Source organism: Rhinoderma darwinii, chromosome 1 (assembly GCF_050947455.1).
Source record: "Rhinoderma darwinii isolate aRhiDar2 chromosome 1, aRhiDar2.hap1, whole genome shotgun sequence".
Classification (NCBI taxonomy): domain Eukaryota; kingdom Metazoa; phylum Chordata; class Amphibia; order Anura; family Rhinodermatidae; genus Rhinoderma; species Rhinoderma darwinii.
Window position 1 is genome coordinate 275,984,209 of NC_134687.1, and position 19,997 is coordinate 276,004,205.

Below are 19,997 nucleotides of genomic sequence, written 5' to 3' on the forward strand. Positions count from 1 at the left end.
GAGGGGTTTGGGACCCCTGTTCTAGTGATCTGTGGGGGTCGACATGGGCCTTGAACATTGAGCAAACAGGGTTTATAGAACTATGACTATCTTTCACAAAATAGGCTTGCTTGCAGTACTAAAACCACCCCCCTCCCGACCCGTAACAGATGCAGGGTACATTAGGCTAATCTGATCCACAGTGGCGCTGCCCAAAGCTAATAATATACTTGCATGATGTGGCAGGCTACATTAATTCTACATAACCGGTTTCTATTGATCTAAACCCATTTATTTTTGGGCTTGGTTATGATGACCTGCCTGATATAGTTTTATGACCAGCCTATTTTAGACCTTAAAGAGGCTCTGTCACCAGATTATGCAACCCCTATCCGGCGTTAGCAGGTAAGTCGATGTAGCTACTTACCTGCAAACGCTGATGCTGCTGCAGAATCAACTGTAGCCTCTGGTGCCGATGTGTCCTCGCTCGTCTGACACGATGCAGGACCTGTGAGTGACGTCACAGCGTGATCTGGCAGAAGCTGGGCGTTCTGAAGAGAAGTGGATGATACTTCTCTTCAGAACGCCCAGCTAGTAAAAGTAGTAAAAACGCCCCGATGTACGCACATAATACACGCCCACTTGGACTTTTACTTTTAAACACACCCACTTGGACTTTTGCAAGCCTCATTTGCATAACTACAAAAATGGTCATAACTTGGCCAAAAATGCTTGTTTTTTAAAAATAAAAACGTTACTGTAATCTACATTGCAGCGCCTATCTGCTGCAATAGCAGATAGGGGTTGCAAAATCTGGTGACAGAGCCTCTTTAATGACCAAGCCATTTTTAAGTTTTGCCATCGTCTCATTCGACGAGCTATAACTTTTTTATTTTCGCGTCGACATAGCTGTATAAGGTCTTGTTTTTTGCGGGACAAGTTGCAATTTTTAATAGCACCATTTTGGGGTATATAGAATTTATTGATTAACTTTTAATGAGCATTTTTTTTTCGGGGGGGGGGGGGGAATAGAAAAAAAAACTGCAATTTTGCCACACTTTTTTGCGTCCTAAACTTACACCGTTTACCGTGTTGTATAAATTACACAATAACTATTCAGCGGGTTGTTGCGATTGCAACTATACCAAATGACCAAATGTATACAGATTTTGTATGTTTAACTACTTTTACACAGTGAAAACACTTTTTTTTTCTAAATTATTTGTTTTTGTGTCTCCATATTTGAAGAGCCATAACTTTTTTATTTTTTCACCAATGCAGCTGTATGAGGGCTTTTTTCTTGTGGGATGACTTAGTTTTTATTGGTACTATTTTGTAGTAAATGCAACTTTTTGATCACTTTTTATTTAAGGCAGGATTCAAAGAAAACAGCAATTTTTGCATTGTTTTTTACGACGTTCACCTTCCGGGTTAAATGATGTAATAACTATCGTTTGGGTCATTACGGACATGGCGATACCAAATATGTGTAACTTTTTAACTTTATTTTGGTTTTTTTAATAATAAAGCAGTTTGTAAAGGGGAAAAAGTGGGTTTTTCGTTTTGTTTTTCTCACTTTTTATTAAACTTTTTTTTAACTTTTTTAAATAGCTACAATCGCATTTATAATACACTGCAATACTTCTGTATTGCAGTGTATTATGTCTGTTCGTGTAAAACGGACAGGCATCTGTTAGGATATGCCTCTGGCATGACCTAGCAGGCATACACTACAGGCAGACCTGGGGGCCTTGTTTAGGCCCACAGCTGCCATTGGAGACACAGACACTCGGCGATCTTATCACTGGGTGTCGGTGGGATAAGAGGGAGCTCCCTCCCTCTCTCCAAAACAACTCCGATGCAGTGCTCGCTTTGAGTAGGGATGCCCTCAGCTACCTCTGGTAGCTGAGAGCAGAGAGATTTAACGGCTCCCTGCTCGGTTTACATATTCCAATGCAGCGCCATAAAAAGGCTATTGCATCGGAATAAAGCCTGTTAGTGGCCGCCGTAAAAACACTATGGGACGGTCACTAACGGGTTAATGAAACATCCCCAACATTAAAGGAACTTGCTAATAAGGCCAATTAGCTGATCTCCTTTGACAAAGGGATTTACTTAAAGAGGTGCAATACCCAGAACTCTCCTGGCTTAGCATGATTACATCCTACCAGAAAAAGGGTATTATTTGGCTAAGATAATGACGTGATGTTTAAAGCTACCCAGATATAGGTAGATGTGGGATATCTTTCATAGTTCGATTCTATGCTTGGCTACGGGAATGTGTCACATACTATGCTCTATTGCCCTGTATGGTTAATATACTCTGAAAGTCATTCTCCATGGGTACTGGTCCGTACTGTATATTGCGGTCTCTCCTAGTGTATATACTCTTTTTGCAGCGGTTATTCATATGCTCACAATGTACAAGGACATGTTTTCCATATAGATTTCTGCTCTTTTAGAAGAATGTTCTCTCTTTTCTGATGATAGATGGTTTTAGGTTGCTTGGCGAGGATTGTTGGGCGGCGTGGGATAATGGGAAGTTTAGTTGTTTTTGTAATTGAAAAATCTGAAAACTCAAAATTGTTCTCGTTTTAAAAGATTTAAAGGATTTAAAACACACTGATCCTAATAAATAGATAGAAACACGCACAAACTGTTTTAAACTTTTTAAAAAGTGATGAGTCAATGTAATTTATTAGACTACATAAACACAAAACAGAACACTTAATTTAACCCCTTCCCACTTCGGCCACTTTTGCCCTTCCTGACAGAGCCTTATTTTTCAATTCTGACATGTTTCACTTTATGTGGTAATAACTCCTGAATGCTTTTACCTATCCAAGCGATTCTGAGATTGTTACTGGCAAAATTTGCTCAATACATTTAGTATTTCATAGTGAAAAACAGCAAAATTTAGTGAAAAATTGCAAAAATTAGCATTATTCTAAATTTTAATGTATCTGCTTGTAAGTTAGGCAGTTATACCACACAAAATTGTTGCCAATTAACATCCCCCATATGTCTACTTGAGATTGACATAGTTTTTTGAACATCCTTTTATATTTCTAGGATGTTACAAGGCTTAGAACTTTAGCAGCAATTTCTCATTTTCAAAAGGCTATTTTTTCAGGGACCAGTTCAGTTGTGAAGTGGCTTTGAGGGCTTTTTATTATTAGAAACCCCCAATAAGTCACCGCATTTTAAAAACTTCACCCCTCAAAGTATTCAAAACAGCATTTAGAAAGTTTAACCCCAAGATGTTTCACAGGAGTTAAACCAAAGTAGAGGAGAAATTTACATATTTCATTCTTTTTGGTTGCAGAAATTCATTTTTAAAAGGGAAGGTGTCATGATTTTAATTTTATTATATTGCTTTTAATACAATATTAACAAAAATTAAATTTATTTGTGTTCTCATTTTTTACTTTTTACTGTATTCACACTTTTACTTCTGTATGGGGGCTGCCATTTTTTTTTTCATCTCTGTATGTGTCGATTAACGACACATACAGAGATGCTATATGGCACATACAACCCCATAGAGAATGCGAACGTGAGCCGTTCCATTCTCAGAAGCGTGCGCCGTCTGTGTGGGAACGGCGCATGCACCGCTCCCACACAGACCAAAACAAAGCTCGTTCGTAGAGCAAAATCCAGCGCCATTTTCATGTGGACCAGAAGCCGCTGCCAGACAGTAAGATGACGACTTCCGGCCATATGTTCAACGAAGCGAAGGCGCAAGGAAGAGGAGTGTACGGCGGCAAGAACTTTGTTAGACCAGCGGAGGCAGGAGCAGGTAATTTATGTTCGTGTATGTTCATGTGCGATACGGTCTGCTGAGCCCTGTACATAATCCTCCTACCACTGTGCATTCGCTCAGAAAATGGCGGCACACAGTGTAGGAGGTTTGAAGACATTCAAACCCCTCCTTCTCCTTGCACTAGCCAGAAGAAGGCAGGGGGGATTGTGTGAGGACACTAGAGGAGAGTGTGTCCACCCCAAATTTGCAGCATAAAATCAATGAGGTTGCTTTACCAGTGACCATGCTGCAATTTTGGGAACTGCTCCCTCTAGTGGCCAGCACATGGAAATGTTATAAATTAGAATCTAATTTATAATATTTCCGGACTTGTGAAAAAAATGTAAAAAAAAAAAATTAAAAACAATGTGTAATCCCTTATATACTAATTGATTAACTGGGGAAAAAAAATTCTAGCTACACATTCCCTTTAAAGAGGCTCTGTCACCAGATTTTGCAACCCCTATCTGCTATTGCAGCAGATAGTCGCTGCAATGTAGATTACAGTAACGTTTTTATTTTTAAAAAAAACGAGCATTTTTGGCCAAGTTATGACCATTTTTGTATTTATGCAAATGAGGCTTGCAAAAGTACAACTGGGCGTGTTGAAAAGTAAAAGTACAACTGGGCGTGTATTATGTGCGTACATCAGGGCGTTTTTACTACTTTTACTAGCTGGGTGTTCTGACGAGAAGTATCATCCACTTCTCTACAGAACGCCCAGCTTCTGGCAGTGCAGACACAGCCGTGTTCTCGAGAGATCACGCTGTGTCGTCACACACAGGTCCTGCATCGTGTCGGCCACATCGGCACCAGAGGCTACAGTTGATTCTGCAGCAGCATCGGCGTTTGCAGGTAAGTCGATGTAGCTACTTACCTGCAAACGCTGATGCAGAATCAACTGTAGCCTCTGGTGCCGATGTGGCCGACACGATGCAGGACCTGTGAGTGACGTCACAGATCTGCACTGCCAGAAGCTGGGCGTTCTGAAGAGAAGTGGATGATACTTCTCGTCAGAACGCCCAGCTAGTAAAAGTAGTAAAAACGCCCCGATGTACGCACATAATACACGCCCAGTTGTACTTTTGCAAGCCTCATTTGCATAAATACAAAAATGGTCATAACTTGGCCAAAAATGCTCGTTTTTTAAAAATAAAAACGTTACTGTAATCTACATTGCAGCGCCTATCTTCTGCAATAGCAGATAGGGGTTGCAAAATCTGGTGACAGAGCCTCTTTAATCAATTTTTTTGTAACACAAAGTTTTACCAGAGAAAAGCAACTCAATATTTATTGCCCAGGTTCTGCAGTTTTAAGAAATATCCCACATGTGGCCCTAGTGTGCTACTGGACTGAAGCACAGGCCTCAGAAGCAAAGGAGCACCTAGAGGATTTTGGGCCTCCTTTTTATTAGAATATATTTTAGGCACCATGTCAGGTTTGAAGGGCCCTTGCGGTGCCAAAACCGTGGAAATCCCACAAAAGTTACCCATTTGGGAAGATACACACGGTAAGGAAATTATCTAGGGGTACAGTGAGCATTTTGACCCTACAGGTTTATTGCAGATATTATTGGAAGTAGGCCGTGAAAAATTTACATTCTTTCAAAGAAAATGTAGGTTTAGATAATTTTTTCTCATTTCCACAAGGACTAAAGGAGTAAAAGCACCACAACATTTGTAAAGCAATTTCTCCCAAGTAAACGAGTACCCCATATGTGGTAATAAACGGCTGTTTGGACACACGGCAGGGCTCAGAAGGGAAAGAGCGCCATTTGACTTTTAGAGCTCAAATTTAGCAGGAATGGTTTGCAGAAGGCCATGTCACATTTACAAAGCCCCTGAGGGACCAAAACAGTGAAAACGCCCAAAAAGTGACTCCATTTAGGAAACTACACCCCTTGAGGAATTCATCTGGGGGTGTAGTGAGCATTTTGACCCCACAGGTGTTTCATAGAATTTATTAGAATTGGGAAGTGAAAATAAAAACAATCCTTTTTCTTCAATAAGACGTAGCTTTAGCTCAAAAAATTTTATTTTCTCAACAAATAAAGGAAAAAAAAAAAAGAACCCCAACATTTGTAAAGCAACTTCTCTGGAGTACGGAAATACCAGATATGTATGTGGTCATAAACTGCTGTTTGGGCACACGACAGGGCTCAGAAGGGAAGGAGCGCCATTTGGCTTTTGGAGCACAGATTTTGCCGGCTTGGTTTCTTGACACCATGTCGCTTTTGCAAAGCCCCTAAGGTACCAGCACAGTGGAAACTACCCAAAAGGTACTCCATTTGGGATACATCTAGGGATGTAGTGAGCATTTTGACCCCACTGGTGTTTCATAGATTTTAATTTGAATTGGGCAGTGAAAATAAAAATAAACATTTTTTCCAATAAGACATTAAAGGAGGAGGAATTTAAACAGGGCCGTCTTATAATTGCGGGAGATTTTAATACAGTACTAAATGGCGAGTTGGATTCTACTAGGGTTGGTAGGCGGAGTGATTTTCTTTCACGTCAGGTATTGGAGGAAGGGTTATTTGATGTATGGCGATGCCAACATGGCTCTGAACAGGATTATACGTTCCTCTCTTCTCCTAGATTATTTTACTCCCGATTAGATTACCCTCTCACCGATAGACAAACGCTATTGTTGGCAAGATCATCCTCTATAGGGGACATTACCTGGTATGATCACGCTCGGGTTTCATTAACAGTTGAGGAAAGGTTTAAATCTCCTCCACCCTCTCAGTGGAAGCTTATAGAGGCTCTATCACCACATTATAAGAGCTATGACCTATTTTAGCTTTATTCTAATGACTTTCTTAATGAACAACTGGGCGTGTTTTACTTTTTGACCAAGTGGGCATTGTGGAGAGAAGAGTATGACTCTGACCAATCAGCGTCATACACTTCTCCCCATTCATTTACACAGCACATAGTAATCTATACATACATACACACACACACGTTACTGAAGTGTCCTGACAATGAATAGGCATCACCTCCAGCCAGGACGGGATGTTGTGAAGGAATAATTTCAAAATGTCATGTTTTGTATTTTGTGTCAGTATACACTGCACAGTGTGATATTCATTTTTGTCTTTTAGTTTGCCTTGTAATAGTCTGCAGATGCTCTGCAGATTGCTTAAGGTATTTCTTCTTGGCAGTAAAATAGTTGCTAGAAGTAACAGTTTGGGATGGAGCTCAAGGTCAGAGGGAGGAATTCTCCCTTTGCTGATTACAATAGGAGTTATGCTCTTTGTTCTGTGTCTTATAAATATACGCTGTGTATGAGAATAAATTGGAGTCTTTCTTTTTGAGAACATGGTCTCAGAGTGATTGGATTCACCGAGCTCGTATATATATATATATATACCTACTTCTAATTTGAAACCTACAGAAATCAAGGCGTAGTGGTACCGTTGCGACCACAGAAATTGGCGCCCGAACAGGGACCGGCAGCTACACCTTGGTGCTCCCCTGACTCTCCGAACACCCTGCAGTGACTAGCCAGGAACGTGCAGACCATCGCTGCAGCATAAGGTAAGAAGCCTTTATTCTTACAACTTTGCTCTGCACCTTCTCTGTCCTACACTGTGAGTTCGGGGATGAGTGGGAGACATAAGGTAAGAGGGACTTAAATGCTGGCCGGTCCATGAATCCTTGTTCCCTCAGGAAAAGTGCCTGATTTCTGTAACGGTTGTGTGAATGTGTTTTAGGTAAAGAATGAGTTTTTGATCATGCCTCACTCATGCTAGGATTGTTGTTTTTGATTGCCGTTTTTGGAGTTTTGTTACTATATTGGATTGGTCTGGGTGAGTGTCAGAGACCCCGGTCCGCAGTTTAAAGCTCTGGCCAGAGTAGTTTGTGGGTGACTGTAGAAAATAGATTGTAAGTGAGAATCTATCAGCACCGTCACGGTAGACACGGTGATGCTGGGACAAGTACGTGTTTGGGGGACTGTAGAAAATAGATTGTAGGTGAGAATCTATCAGTCTAACCCTATGCCAGTAGATAAAAATAAAAAAAAAGGGTGATGCTGGGACACGTAGCGTGACCAAGATGGGGAATTTAGCGACACTGACACCCCAGAAGAAGAAACTCAGAGTTTCTCCGGTGGATATAGTAAAACAAAGAGAAGGGAGATATGCAGTCAAAAATCTGAGGAGACCCTGATGAATGGGGTGAGGTATGTAGAACTCAGAGGATGGTTAAAAGATAAGATAAAAAGTTCACGGCGCAAGAAAATGCCTGGGAAAAAGTGCCCAAGGAAGTACAGAGAGGAGGGGCGAGGGAGATCGAATGGGAGGAAAGTTTTATTATGAATGTTATGATGGTAAGAGATGAGGATGATGACGGGAACACCGAATCGAATGAGGAAGTGAAAGAGAAAAAGGGATTTATCCTTTATGGAAGGGTTAAAAATACCCATAAAAGAAGCTGTAGGAGTAGCCCGCCCTGAATGGAGGAGTCTTGACCCACGAGACCTCATGAAAGTGGCACAGGGATTAGAGTAAAGTTAGAAACAACAGAGAAAGAAAAATCCTGTAGCAGGAGTGGCTCCCTACTATCCCCGGAATCAAGGGGGACAGGGCAGGGGACCCCAAAAACAGATAATTTGTTACAATTGTCATAAGCCTGTACATATTTCCAGAGATTGCAAAGCCCCAAGGAGACCTAGAAACCCCAATAGGCAGCCACGAGCTCAGTCACAGGAAGCAGCTCAAGAACAACCTCCTTGTCAGCACTCGGGCAGACATCACCCCAATGAGGAGGATTATGGGTATCAATCATGAGAAATTAGCAATCCAGGAGCTGGCACAATAGCTTCAATCCTGCCCATTAAATTAGGACCCGTCCCGTTAGTATCTCTACCCATAGCAGGGCAGAGGCCAATTCCTTTTCTCATTGATACTGGAGCAGCCACAACAGTAGTAAGTGCCAGTCAAATACCCACTCATTTTATCTCTGGTGAAACACAACCATGTGTGGGAATAGAGGGGAAAGTAGTCCAGAACCCCCTCACAAAGCCACTTGTCCTCTCGTTTGGTCCTCACAAATCTGTAGTCACTCGCAGTGTCACTAGTGAAACCACCCTTGTAAATTTATTAGGAGCAGATTTGTTACAGACGCTCAGGGCCAGTATAGAGTATCTAGAAGATGGGACAGTGCAGTTGACAGGACACTGGGGAGAGGAGGAATTATGCCTTATTGCCTCGTGTGAGCTTAACCCTTGGGATGAACGGCCGTTGTCTCAAGTGTTATGTATGTTCCCATCAGAAGTGGAGACCCTCCTTAGCGTGATACCAGTCAGGTAATGGGCAGCTGGTCCTACGGATATAGGAGTTCTTCCAGTCCCACCAGTGACTAAGTCTCAATCCTGGCAACCCACTCCCACAGAAGACACAATACCTTTTCAGCATGGCTCAGTCAGAAGCCATTTCTGCCAGTGTTCAGGATTTACTGCGGGCAGGAATCCTCACTGAAATAGTGTCCCCATCTAATACCCCATTGTACCCAGTCAAAAAGTAGACAGATAAAGGGGGAACCAGTCCAATATCGTATGGAACATGATCTTAGAGCTTTCAATACTGCTACTGTATTTAATACCCAGATTGTGGAAAATCCCCAGATCTTGTTGGCCCAAATTCCTCACAATGCCACACATTTTACTGAAGTTGATTTGGCAAATGCTTTCTTTACTGTGCCATTACATCCTGACTGTTGGTACTTGTTTGCCTTCACTCATTTCAGCAAAAAGTACGCATGGAAGGTGCTCCCACAAGGCGCCCAGAATTCCCCCAGTATGTATATGGCTGCAATGGGCCTAGTTCTTGAAGATTGGAATTCTGACCCCGATATGGTACTTCTTCAATATGTAGATGATCTTTTATTATGTTGCCACAGCCAGGATCGGTGTATCCAAACAGCAATGTTATTACTGCAGTTTTTGGCGACAAAAAGATGCAAGTTTTCACGAGCGAAGCTTCAGTTTTGTTGTACCACAGTGATATTTTTGGACCACTGTGTGTCACAAGAGATTAGACACCTAACACCAGAAAGGGTGCAAGTAGTTTCAACAATACCCCCACCACAAACTTTCAGTGCCATACGTACCTTTTTAGGGCTAGTATATTGTCGACCCTGGGTCCGCAATGCTTCGGCTCTTATGCAACCTGTGACGATCGCCGATCTCAGGTCACGTCATAGGGGTGAATTACACTACTCTAGATGACAGGATTATGCTAAATTACTCCCGTAGTTTCCAACACCCCAATAATTTATACCACAGTATGCTACCACCATCTATACTTATCTAGGCAATAGGGGCCCAAGTCTCTATGTTCCCTTAACACCAGTTCCTATAACACAGGTTATCTAAATTTAACATAAAATACAGGTAACATTCCTCACCTTCGGAAGATTAAGTTCTGTAAGACTACAAGGAAGAGACTTATAAATATTTCAAATTTAATACACAATAGTGCAGTGCAATACATAAAATAGTTGTCAGATTAAAAGATAAAAAATATACATACAGTTACAATGCAATCCAACAGTTTATGAAAATAAAAGGGATAAAAGAAACAGAACAAAACCTTACTGATGTACAGCGGCGATATCCTGGCTGTGGGGACAGCTGAAAATATGGGCAGTCACTCCAACCGAGATATGGATCCCCAACGACTGACACTGCCCCTCACTTCTCATGGCCTTTTAAACCCAGTTTTTTCCCTCCAGTTCACTGGCTGGTGAGGTCACTGAGAGGAGGCTGTTCATATGATAATGAAGCGACTCCTCCCATTACACAGTTGTATTTCTATAGAGAAACATAAAAGTGATCAGGTGTCCTTGCAGGAATCCCCTAGAAATATAATATTACCTGCATTCATCTGTGCAGACATTTACCAACCAGGGCATATCAAACACCACTATAATAGGCCCATGTTTTTAGCCAATAGCCAATCGCAGGTAGTTCCTCTGAGTGTAGGGATCTGAATTTGACATATATATGAGGGCTATTTCCCCTGATCATAACTAGCTATGTGGGTCATTACAAATATCAATTATGATGGCGTTTGCCTTGATGTATCATACTTTCTTTGAACATAAGCCATTGTCACATGTTTCTCCTGGTCCACAGACAGACACACCACAGGCATCCATTTGCATAGCTTTCGACTTACCTGCAAACGCCGATGCTGCTGCAGAATCAACTGTAGCCTCTGGTGCCAATGTGGCCGACACGATGCAGGACCTGTGAGTGACGTCACAGCGTGATCTCTCGAGAACACGGCTGTGTCTGCACTGCCAGAAGCTGGGCGTTCTGAAGAGAAGTGGATGATACTTCTCGTCAGAACGCCCAGCTAGTAAAAGTAGTAAAAACGCCACGATGTACGCACATAATACACGCCTACTTGGACTTTTACTTTAAACACACCCACTTGGACTTTTGCAAGCCTCATTTGCATAAATACAAAAATGGTCATAACTTGGCCAAAAATGCTAGTTTTTTTAAAATAAAAACGTTACTGTAATCTACATTGCAGCGCCTATCTGCTGCAATAGCAGATAGGGGTTGCAAAATCTGGTGACAGAGCCTCTTTAAATGGGACTCTAAAATTAAAAATGCAAAAGGCAATGGTGGAAACCGGGAAACCATGGACTGAGTGTTTACCATTAGCCCTCTTTTCGGTAAGATATACACCCAACAAAAGGACAGGGTTGAGTCCCTATGAAGTTTTATTTGGCACGGTTCCTAGGCTAGGATGTTATTTTCCACAGTTGCTCCAAATGCAGTATGGTAGGTTACCCGATTATGTACAAGCTTTACATGGGCACCTCACTAAAATACATTCTCCAGTTTTCTCTTCTATTCCAGATCCAGACAATTGTGAAGGCTCTTATAAGCCTCAGCCTGGAGAGTGGGTTGTGATAAAGAGATCTTGACCCCAGATGCGAAGGTCCTTTCCAGGTGTTGCTAACCACAAGTACTTCAGTGAAGCTTGAAGGAAAACCCAACTGGATTCACGCCAGCCACTGTAAAAAGGTTCTACATCCCGAGGAGTAGGACACGGAAGAACTCTAAAATTATGAAATTGTTTATTTACTTACAAGTGCAATGTCTTCAATATAACGCATTCAAGATTTGATTGCCCCTGGTACATTGAGAGAAGGGACAAACACGGAGTTGTCTTTGTCAAAATAGACCAAGGAGTATTTACTTTAACTTATACCATGCATTTTAATATGACTTGTTGTGATTTCACCTATAGACAAACGATCGCGCAGTTGAAAGTCACTTCAGCATAGAAATTTGCAGAACTAACGCAGGTGTCTGAATCACTCCATACCAAGTCCCAGGTTATTGAATGAGACCATACAAATATTTATGGGCACCCATATTGACACCAAAAACAAGACATAATATTGTCAGCTAACAGACCAGGGTATGTATGTAACTAACAATATTCTATGTATGAACCCTGTTTAATGGAACACGTAGACAACGTATGTGCATTCACAGTAATATCTAGTGAATATCTACATGTATATGTCTAAATCAGTCCACAGCATATATGTATAATAACTAATACACTAGAAACTCTAACACCTTTCAGTAAATGTATGGATAATATTACTCACATACAGTGGAACAACCAAACCATTGTGTTTCTTCCTAATCTAGAGGAAACTATTAGTACAGTATGGGTACCTGAACCTTTACCCTACCAAAATCTTATTTAGCCCTTGAATGAACTTAGGGAAATATTACAAGGGTCTAACCAGGTGAGGAAAGTGATGACAGTGCACAATGTGACTTTACAAACGGTGAAAATGGCAGCCACTATTACTGGAGGCCATTTAACACATTTGGTATTGTAATTTCAAGTATATTGTAAGTATACCAAAGCATTATATATGCGATCGGCACATCGCATAGTGAAGTGTCCTGATGGGACTTAAAAAAAAAATGACAATCAGTTAATTAAAGTTTGTGGGGAAAAAAAAAAAAATTACAGTCAAAGTCAAATAAAACTACTTTTTTGGCCCAAAAAGTGGTTTTATTTAGTAAAACTGTCAAAACAAATCACACATACACATATATGGTATCCCCGCGATCGTAACAACTTGACCAATAAAATGAACACACTAATTAAACCGCCGGATGAACGGCGTCCAAAGAAAACGCAAAAAACAACGGCAAAATTCTCTCTTTTCTCCCATTCCCCCCATAAAAAATAAAATAAAAGTTAATCTATAAGTCCTATGTACCCCAAAATAGTACTAATGAAAACTACACATTGTCCCGCAAAAATCAAGCCCACATACGACCACATCGACGGAAAAATAAAAACGTTACGGCTCTTGGAATGCGGCGATGCAAAAACAAGTAATTTTTTTCTAAAAGGGTTTTTATTGTGCAAACGTAGGAAAACATAAAACCCTTACATATTTGGTATCCCCGTAATCGTGCCGACCCATAGAATAAAGTTAACATGTTATTTACGCTGCATAGTAAACGGCGTAAATTTATAACGTGAAAATTAATGCTGGAATAGCTGCTTATTTTCAATTCTCTCCTAAAATAAAGTTAATAAAAGTTAATCAATATATTGTAAGCATCTAAAAATGGTACAATTACAAAATACAACTCGTCCCGCAAAAAACAAGCCCTTATACGGCTATGTCGATGGAATAAAAAAAAAGTTACGACTCTTGGAATGCGACCGTGAAAAAACAAAAAATAATCCTTGGTCATTAACGTGCAAAATGGCCCGGTCATTAAGGGGTTAAAGGGAATGTGTTGCCAGAAAAACATGTTTTGTTTTTTTTAATTAAACATTTAGTGTGTAGGTGATTAAACATTGTTCAAATTTTTTTTATTTTTTTCACGAGTCAGGAAATATTATAAATTAGATTCTAATTTATAATATTTCCCATTGCTGGTCACTAGATGGAGCTATTCCCAAAATTGCAGCATTGCAAAATTGGGTAAAAAGCCCTCGCTCTAGTGAGCTCTCAGCATCCCCCCCTCCTTTATCCTGGCTAGTGCCGGGATAAACGAGGGGTTTGAACGAGATCTATCCTCCTACACTGTGTGTCGCCATTTTTTGAGCTAACACACAGTGTAGTAGGTTTACATACAGTAGTAAACGTACACAAACACGAACATACATTGAAATCTCTTACCTGCTCCTGCCGCCGCGGCTCCCTCCGGCCCGTCCGCTCCGTCTGCTGCCGCTGGTCCAAGTGCACAAGTCCGGAAGCCGCGACCGGAAGTAGTAACCTCACTGTCCGGCCGCGACTTCCGGTCCACAGGAAAATGGCGCCGGACAGCGCCAATTTCAAATTGGACTGTGTGGGAGCGGCGCATGCGCAGTTCCCACACAGACGGCGTACACAGAAGTGGATGGGACGGGAGCCGTTCGCAGTCCCTATGGGACTGTGGCTGCCGTATTCCATGTCTGTATGTGTCGTTAATCGACACATACAGAAATGGAACAAAAAATGGCAGCCCCCATAGGGAAGAAAAAGTGTAAAAATAAGAAAGTAAAACACAAACACACAAATAAATATAAACGTTTTTAATAAAGCACTAACATCTTTAACATATAAAAAAATAATTTGTGATGACACTGTTCCTTTAATGATTATATTTTATCTCACCCTGTTTACCAGACTAGGATTAAGGATGCGCTCACTACTTATTTTGATATTAATGCTCCTTTACTAACCCTTATTCTTTGTGGAATGCTCACAAGGCTTACATGAGGGTTATCCTCATTCAGGTCTCTGCTCAAGCGAAGCGACTATGGGAAAAAATTGTGACAGACACGGTTACTAAGATTTCTCAAATAGAGAGTCTTACTAAAGCTTCCCCTTCGATATTTCACATGCACACTTTATGTAACCTACGGGCTCGTTGACAAATTTTGTTACAATCTAGGTATAATTATACACGGAGAAAGTTTCAATTAAGCTCATATGTACATAATATAGAGCAGGCGCTCTCTTGGCTAGGAAGGTAAAGGAGTCTGCTGGTAGATCTAAAATTGCACACCTAAAGAGGGAGGGGGGGGGGGGGGGGAGTGGTAGACCTGCGGTTGATAGCGGAACAATTTCGCATATATTGTGAGGAGTTATATAATTTGTCCTCAGAACCTTCTACTTGACCTTTACAACAGGAGATTCCCTCATTTTTAGATAGCGTACAGCTGCCTTCGATTAGTTTAGATTCTCTGAGATGCCTATCTGACCCTAAATCTAGTACAGAGGTCTCTAAGGTGGTCTTCTCACTTAAACCATTTAAAGCGCCAGGGCCGGATGGTTTTACAAACGCATATTACAAAAAGTTCTCTGATCTATTATTAACTCATTTAGTAGCAGTATTTAACAAAGCAGCAGACGAGGGATCTTTCCCAGCAGACATGCTCTCGGCAACAATTGGTGCTATTCCTAAACCTGGAAAGGATACTGACACCCCAGACAATTTTAGACCTATCTCTTTGTTAAATTCAGATGTTAAGATATTCTCCAAGGTGTTATCTGACAGGTTGCTTCATGTCATTCCAGATATTATCTCCTCTGACCAAGTGGACTTTGTGCCTGGGAGACAGGCACCTGATGGTACCAGACGTTTTATTGATCTAATTCAATGGGTTGAGCATAAAGAAAACTCCTTTATGATTAGTCTTGGATGCAGAAAAAGCATTTGACCGAGTGAATTCGGTATACCTTTCTGACACCTTGGAGAAATTTTGTTTGTCGGGTTATATTAAATCTCCCATTTTATCGTTATACTCCAACCCTTCGGCTAAAGTTCTAGTTTCTGGTTTCCTTTCAGAGCCCTTTCGGATTTCGAATGGTACTAGTCAGGGGTGTCCCCTCTCTCTGCTTATTTTCGCTTCCTGTAGGTCCCATTTGGCTTTTGAAGCGTAGATTTTGCTTGGTAGTAGTTTTGTTTGAGTATTGCTGGTGTTTGTTTATAATGTGGGGGCATATGTAAGCTGGGCAGAGTAAATAAGGGGCATAGTCAGGTGGTATAATAATGGGGTAAACAATAAAATAATCCATAGATGTGTGTCACGCTGTGAAGCAATCCTTTCTGCACAGGCCGGTGTCGCACTGATAAATGGTGTCCTTAATTATCTCCCTTTTGGTCCACACTCAGCACCTTTGCAGTTTGGGGAATTTTGCTGGGAAGTGTTGTCCTGGTATAATATGGGCGCCCTCGTTTCCAGCAGATATGTTTGGGCCCTCCCCTTCCTGGTTCCCTAATTTTAGGGCCCCGATAAATCACCTCTTGAAATAGACGAAATGTTCCCCTCTGATCTGTCCAACTGCATATTTTTTATTTCCTGACTTATTAGAGCCTTAACTAATTTTATTTTTTCAAAGACGTAGTGGTATGAAAGCGTTTTTTTGCGGGACGAGCTGTAGTTATTATTGGTACCATTTTGGGGTACATGCGACTTTTTGATCACTTTTTAATCCTATTTTTGAGAGGCAAGGTAACCAAAAAAAACGCAATTCTGGCATCGTTTTAGTTTTTTTTATACAGCGTTCACCATGCGTTATAAATTACATGTTAACTTTATTCTTCGAGTCAGTACAATTCCAGCGATACCAAATTTATAGCACTTTAGGTTTTATAACTTTTTGCACAATAAAATTACTTTTGTAAAAAGAATGTATTTTTTCTATTGCCAAGAACCATTACTTAGTTTTTTAGTCTACGGAGCTGCATGAGGGCTTGTTTTTTGCGAGATGAGCCATAGTTTTTATAGGTACCATTTTTGGATGCATGCGACTTTTTGATCACTTTTTATTTCAATTTTTGTAGGGCAAAGTGACCAAAAAACAAATTCTGGAATTGTTTTTTACGCGGTTCACCGCGTGGAATAAGGAACTTAATACTTTTATAGTTTAGCCCGTTACGGTCGCGGCGATACCAAATATGTGTTTTTTTTGTTTTTTTTCAATAATCAAGGACTTGATAAGGGAAAAAGGGCGATTATGTTTTATTTTATTACTTGAAACTTTTATTATATTTTTTACACACTTTTCTTTAGTCCCACTAGGGGACTTGAAGGTCCAACTGTCAGATTTTTTTTCTCTAATACATTGCACTACCTATGTAGTGCAATGTTTTAAATCGGTCATTCACTGACAGCAAGCCGATTAGGCTTCGCCTCCAGGTGGGGCCTAATCGGCTTCCGTAATGGCAGACAGGAGGCCATTGTTAGGTGACCTGTTGCCATAGTAGCAGTCGGCAGCCGTGCAATTGCAGGGCACAGCTGCCGATCTGCTAACAACCACAAAGTTTCAGCAATTGCATCCGATCGCTGCATCTAAAGGGTTAATGGCAGGGATCGGAGCTGCCAGCTGACATCCACTGCTGATGACGCCGGCTCAGCTCCTGAGCCGGTACCACCTTGCCGGCGGCTACGGAAACCTTTCAGGCCCCACCGCCGGGCGGGTCCTGGAGAGCTTCCGTGCTAGACATACCGGGGGGCCAGTATTAAGCCTCCGGTTGCCATTGCAGCCACCGCATCCCATGCAATTTCATGAGCTGCAAACACCTTAAATGCAGCGATCGTTTTTGACCGCTGCATTTAAGGGGTTAATGGCAGGGATCGAAGCTAGCTTCGGTCCCCGCCATTATAGAAGGATGTCAGCTGTAAGATACAGCTGACATCCGGGGATGATGGCACCGACTCCTCTTCTGAGCCGGTGCCATGCATTTTTTGTAAGTATACGACATTTCGCGGGAAGCACTGGCTTTCCATGGCGTATACTTACGACAAATGACGGGAAGGGGTTAACACAGATTAAATCTAAAAAAAAATGGGGTAAAAACACTATACAAAGTACCTGGGTTTGGTTGAAGATATTCAATGGTCTTAGTCAACACTTCAGACACTGCTTTACTGGTAACATCAACCTTCTGAAAGAACACAAACGTTTTCTTGGTAAACAAACAGATAATCGATGTGCAAAGTGGTTTAACTATAACAAATAAAAAAAACGGAAAAGAAAAAAAACATTGACTAACGTCAGAATGAACGCTTGCTTTTCTTTGTTAAAATATGCATGTACTTCACAGAACGTAGCAGATTTAGGATAAAAATCTTTATTCGGTTTTAATGCCTGGTCCCGGTCCAAAGGACCCTCATTTAAATAGAAGTACAGCAAGAAGTCACACTATGGCACAAAACTATTTAACACTTTCACTGTCAAGGACATCTTAGGAATAGGGATGTCACGATATCAGAATTTGGACTTCGATACCGATACTTCGTTTAGTATTGCGATTTCGATACCAATTCGATACTTTGCCAACAGTAAAAAAAAAAAAAAAAGTTCTTCCACTCTGATGTGAGGCGCGAGGTGTGATGAATTTAACCTCCACGTGCCTCACATTAATAGTAATTAACCCCATCATGTTTCTCAGTCCATAATGGGTTAATATGTAAGGTACATGATGGGTTTAATTACCATTAATGCGAGGAACATGGAGTTTAAATTCATCATCACACCTCGTGCCCCACAATAAGTGATAGAAAGCAGTTTTTATTTTATTTTTTTACAGCGTACACATCATAAATGACGCAAAAAAAAATTGTGCATGTTATTACGGCCGAACCAATACCGAATATGTGTATATTTTATGTGTTGAGACTTATTTTAATGTTTATTGTAAAAAAAGGTGTATGTGTATTTTTTTTTTTTACTTTGTTTTTTCTTTTTTTTTTTTAAACTTTAATGTACTGGCATATATCTATATCCCAGTACATTAGCCTGTGTACTGATAGTACACAGGCAGTTGTTAGGACATACCCAAGTATGCCCTAACAGGAAATATGGTAGGACAGCCCTGGGGTCCTTCAATGGACCCTGGGCTGTCTGCCCATATATGGTATGTCCCTCAATCGCGTCACAGGAATTCCCTGTGACGCATCCAAGGAGCATCCCCCTCTTCTCATTTTTCCCTGAATGCTGCAGTCCGCGGTGATTGCAGCATTCACGGGAATAACGGCGGAGATGAGAAATTTCTCTGATCTCCGCCAGCGGGGTTGCGGCTGTGTAATACAGCCATTGCCCCGCTCCTGACAGGAAGTGCGTGCGCAGCATGAGGCGATGCGGCCGGCGCTGCACTAATGAGCGGCGGTTCAGGCACGGAGGACAGAACAGGGAGGTGTTTTGCAGAGCGCCCATGTTCTGTCTTCATTGCCGGCAATCATTAGTGCAGTGCATCACCTCATGCTGACCGCGCGCACATGTCAGGACTCAGGAGCGCGGCAATGGCTGTATCACACAGCCGCAGCTCCGCTCTCATACATTCATGTGTTACATTACTGAGCTGTGCGGCCGCACAGCTAAGTATTGAAATACATGAAATAATGGTATCGAACCGTTTGGGGATGCAGAGTAACGAAACAGTATCTCTACACCAGCATAATAAAGCCCTAGGTACACTATTCAGGGTGCATAACTGGTTTAAAGGGGTTGTCCAGCTTTAGAAAATTACTGTTATTTTTTGTATAATTAAAAAAAAGTGTTAACATTTTCCAATATACTTTTTGTATTAATTCCTCACACTTTTCAAGATCTCTGCTTGCTGTTATTCAGGAGAAACATTCATGGTTTCTTTCAGGTTAATAAAATTCTGTATGTTCAAGTGATGGTCATACAAGTGTTGGGATCATTAGAAGACACAGCTCTAATACATGGTACTGTAAAGGGCATGTTCAAATGCTTTATTTTCAGGTATATTTCGGAGCATAAAACGCTCTATTTACATTCCAAAATAAACTTGAAATAAGCCTGCAAACAGTATCCCATTGATTTCAATAGGAAATACACTGTAGTTCACAGGAGACATATTTTTACCCTGCAGAACTAAAAAAAAATCTCGTAAAAATACGCTTCATACAAAAAGTGACGTCACTTCTTAAAACGTTTTATAAGCTGATAATTCCCATTTCCCATTGACACTGTAACCTTACTTCCCAAAAAATTTAATAAAAAGTGATCAAAAAGTCGCACATACCCTAGATTGGTACAAACGAAAACTAGAAATTGTCCAACAAAAAAAAAAAAAAAAACAACCCTCACACAGATCTGTTGACGAAAATATAAAAAAAAAAAGTTCTGGCTCTGAGAAAATGATACAAAATGTACAGAGTGTGTTACAAAAAGGGTATAAGATT

General features: G+C 41.0%; 1 protein-coding gene across 2 annotated transcripts in view; it reads right to left on the reverse strand.

The window, feature by feature from the left end:
• SH3GL1 (SH3 domain containing GRB2 like 1, endophilin A2) overlaps positions 1–19,997 on the reverse strand; it is a 158,938-nt gene that overhangs the window by 91,075 nt on the left and 47,866 nt on the right. The window contains exon 3 of one of the 2 annotated variants that reach the window (XM_075864257.1): positions 17,659–17,731. The exons of the other annotated variant lie outside the window; for it this stretch is intronic. Coding sequence (XP_075720372.1) covers positions 17,659–17,731 — 73 coding nt within the window. The remainder of the gene's footprint in view (positions 1–17,658; positions 17,732–19,997) is intronic. 2 annotated transcript variants of the gene reach the window in all.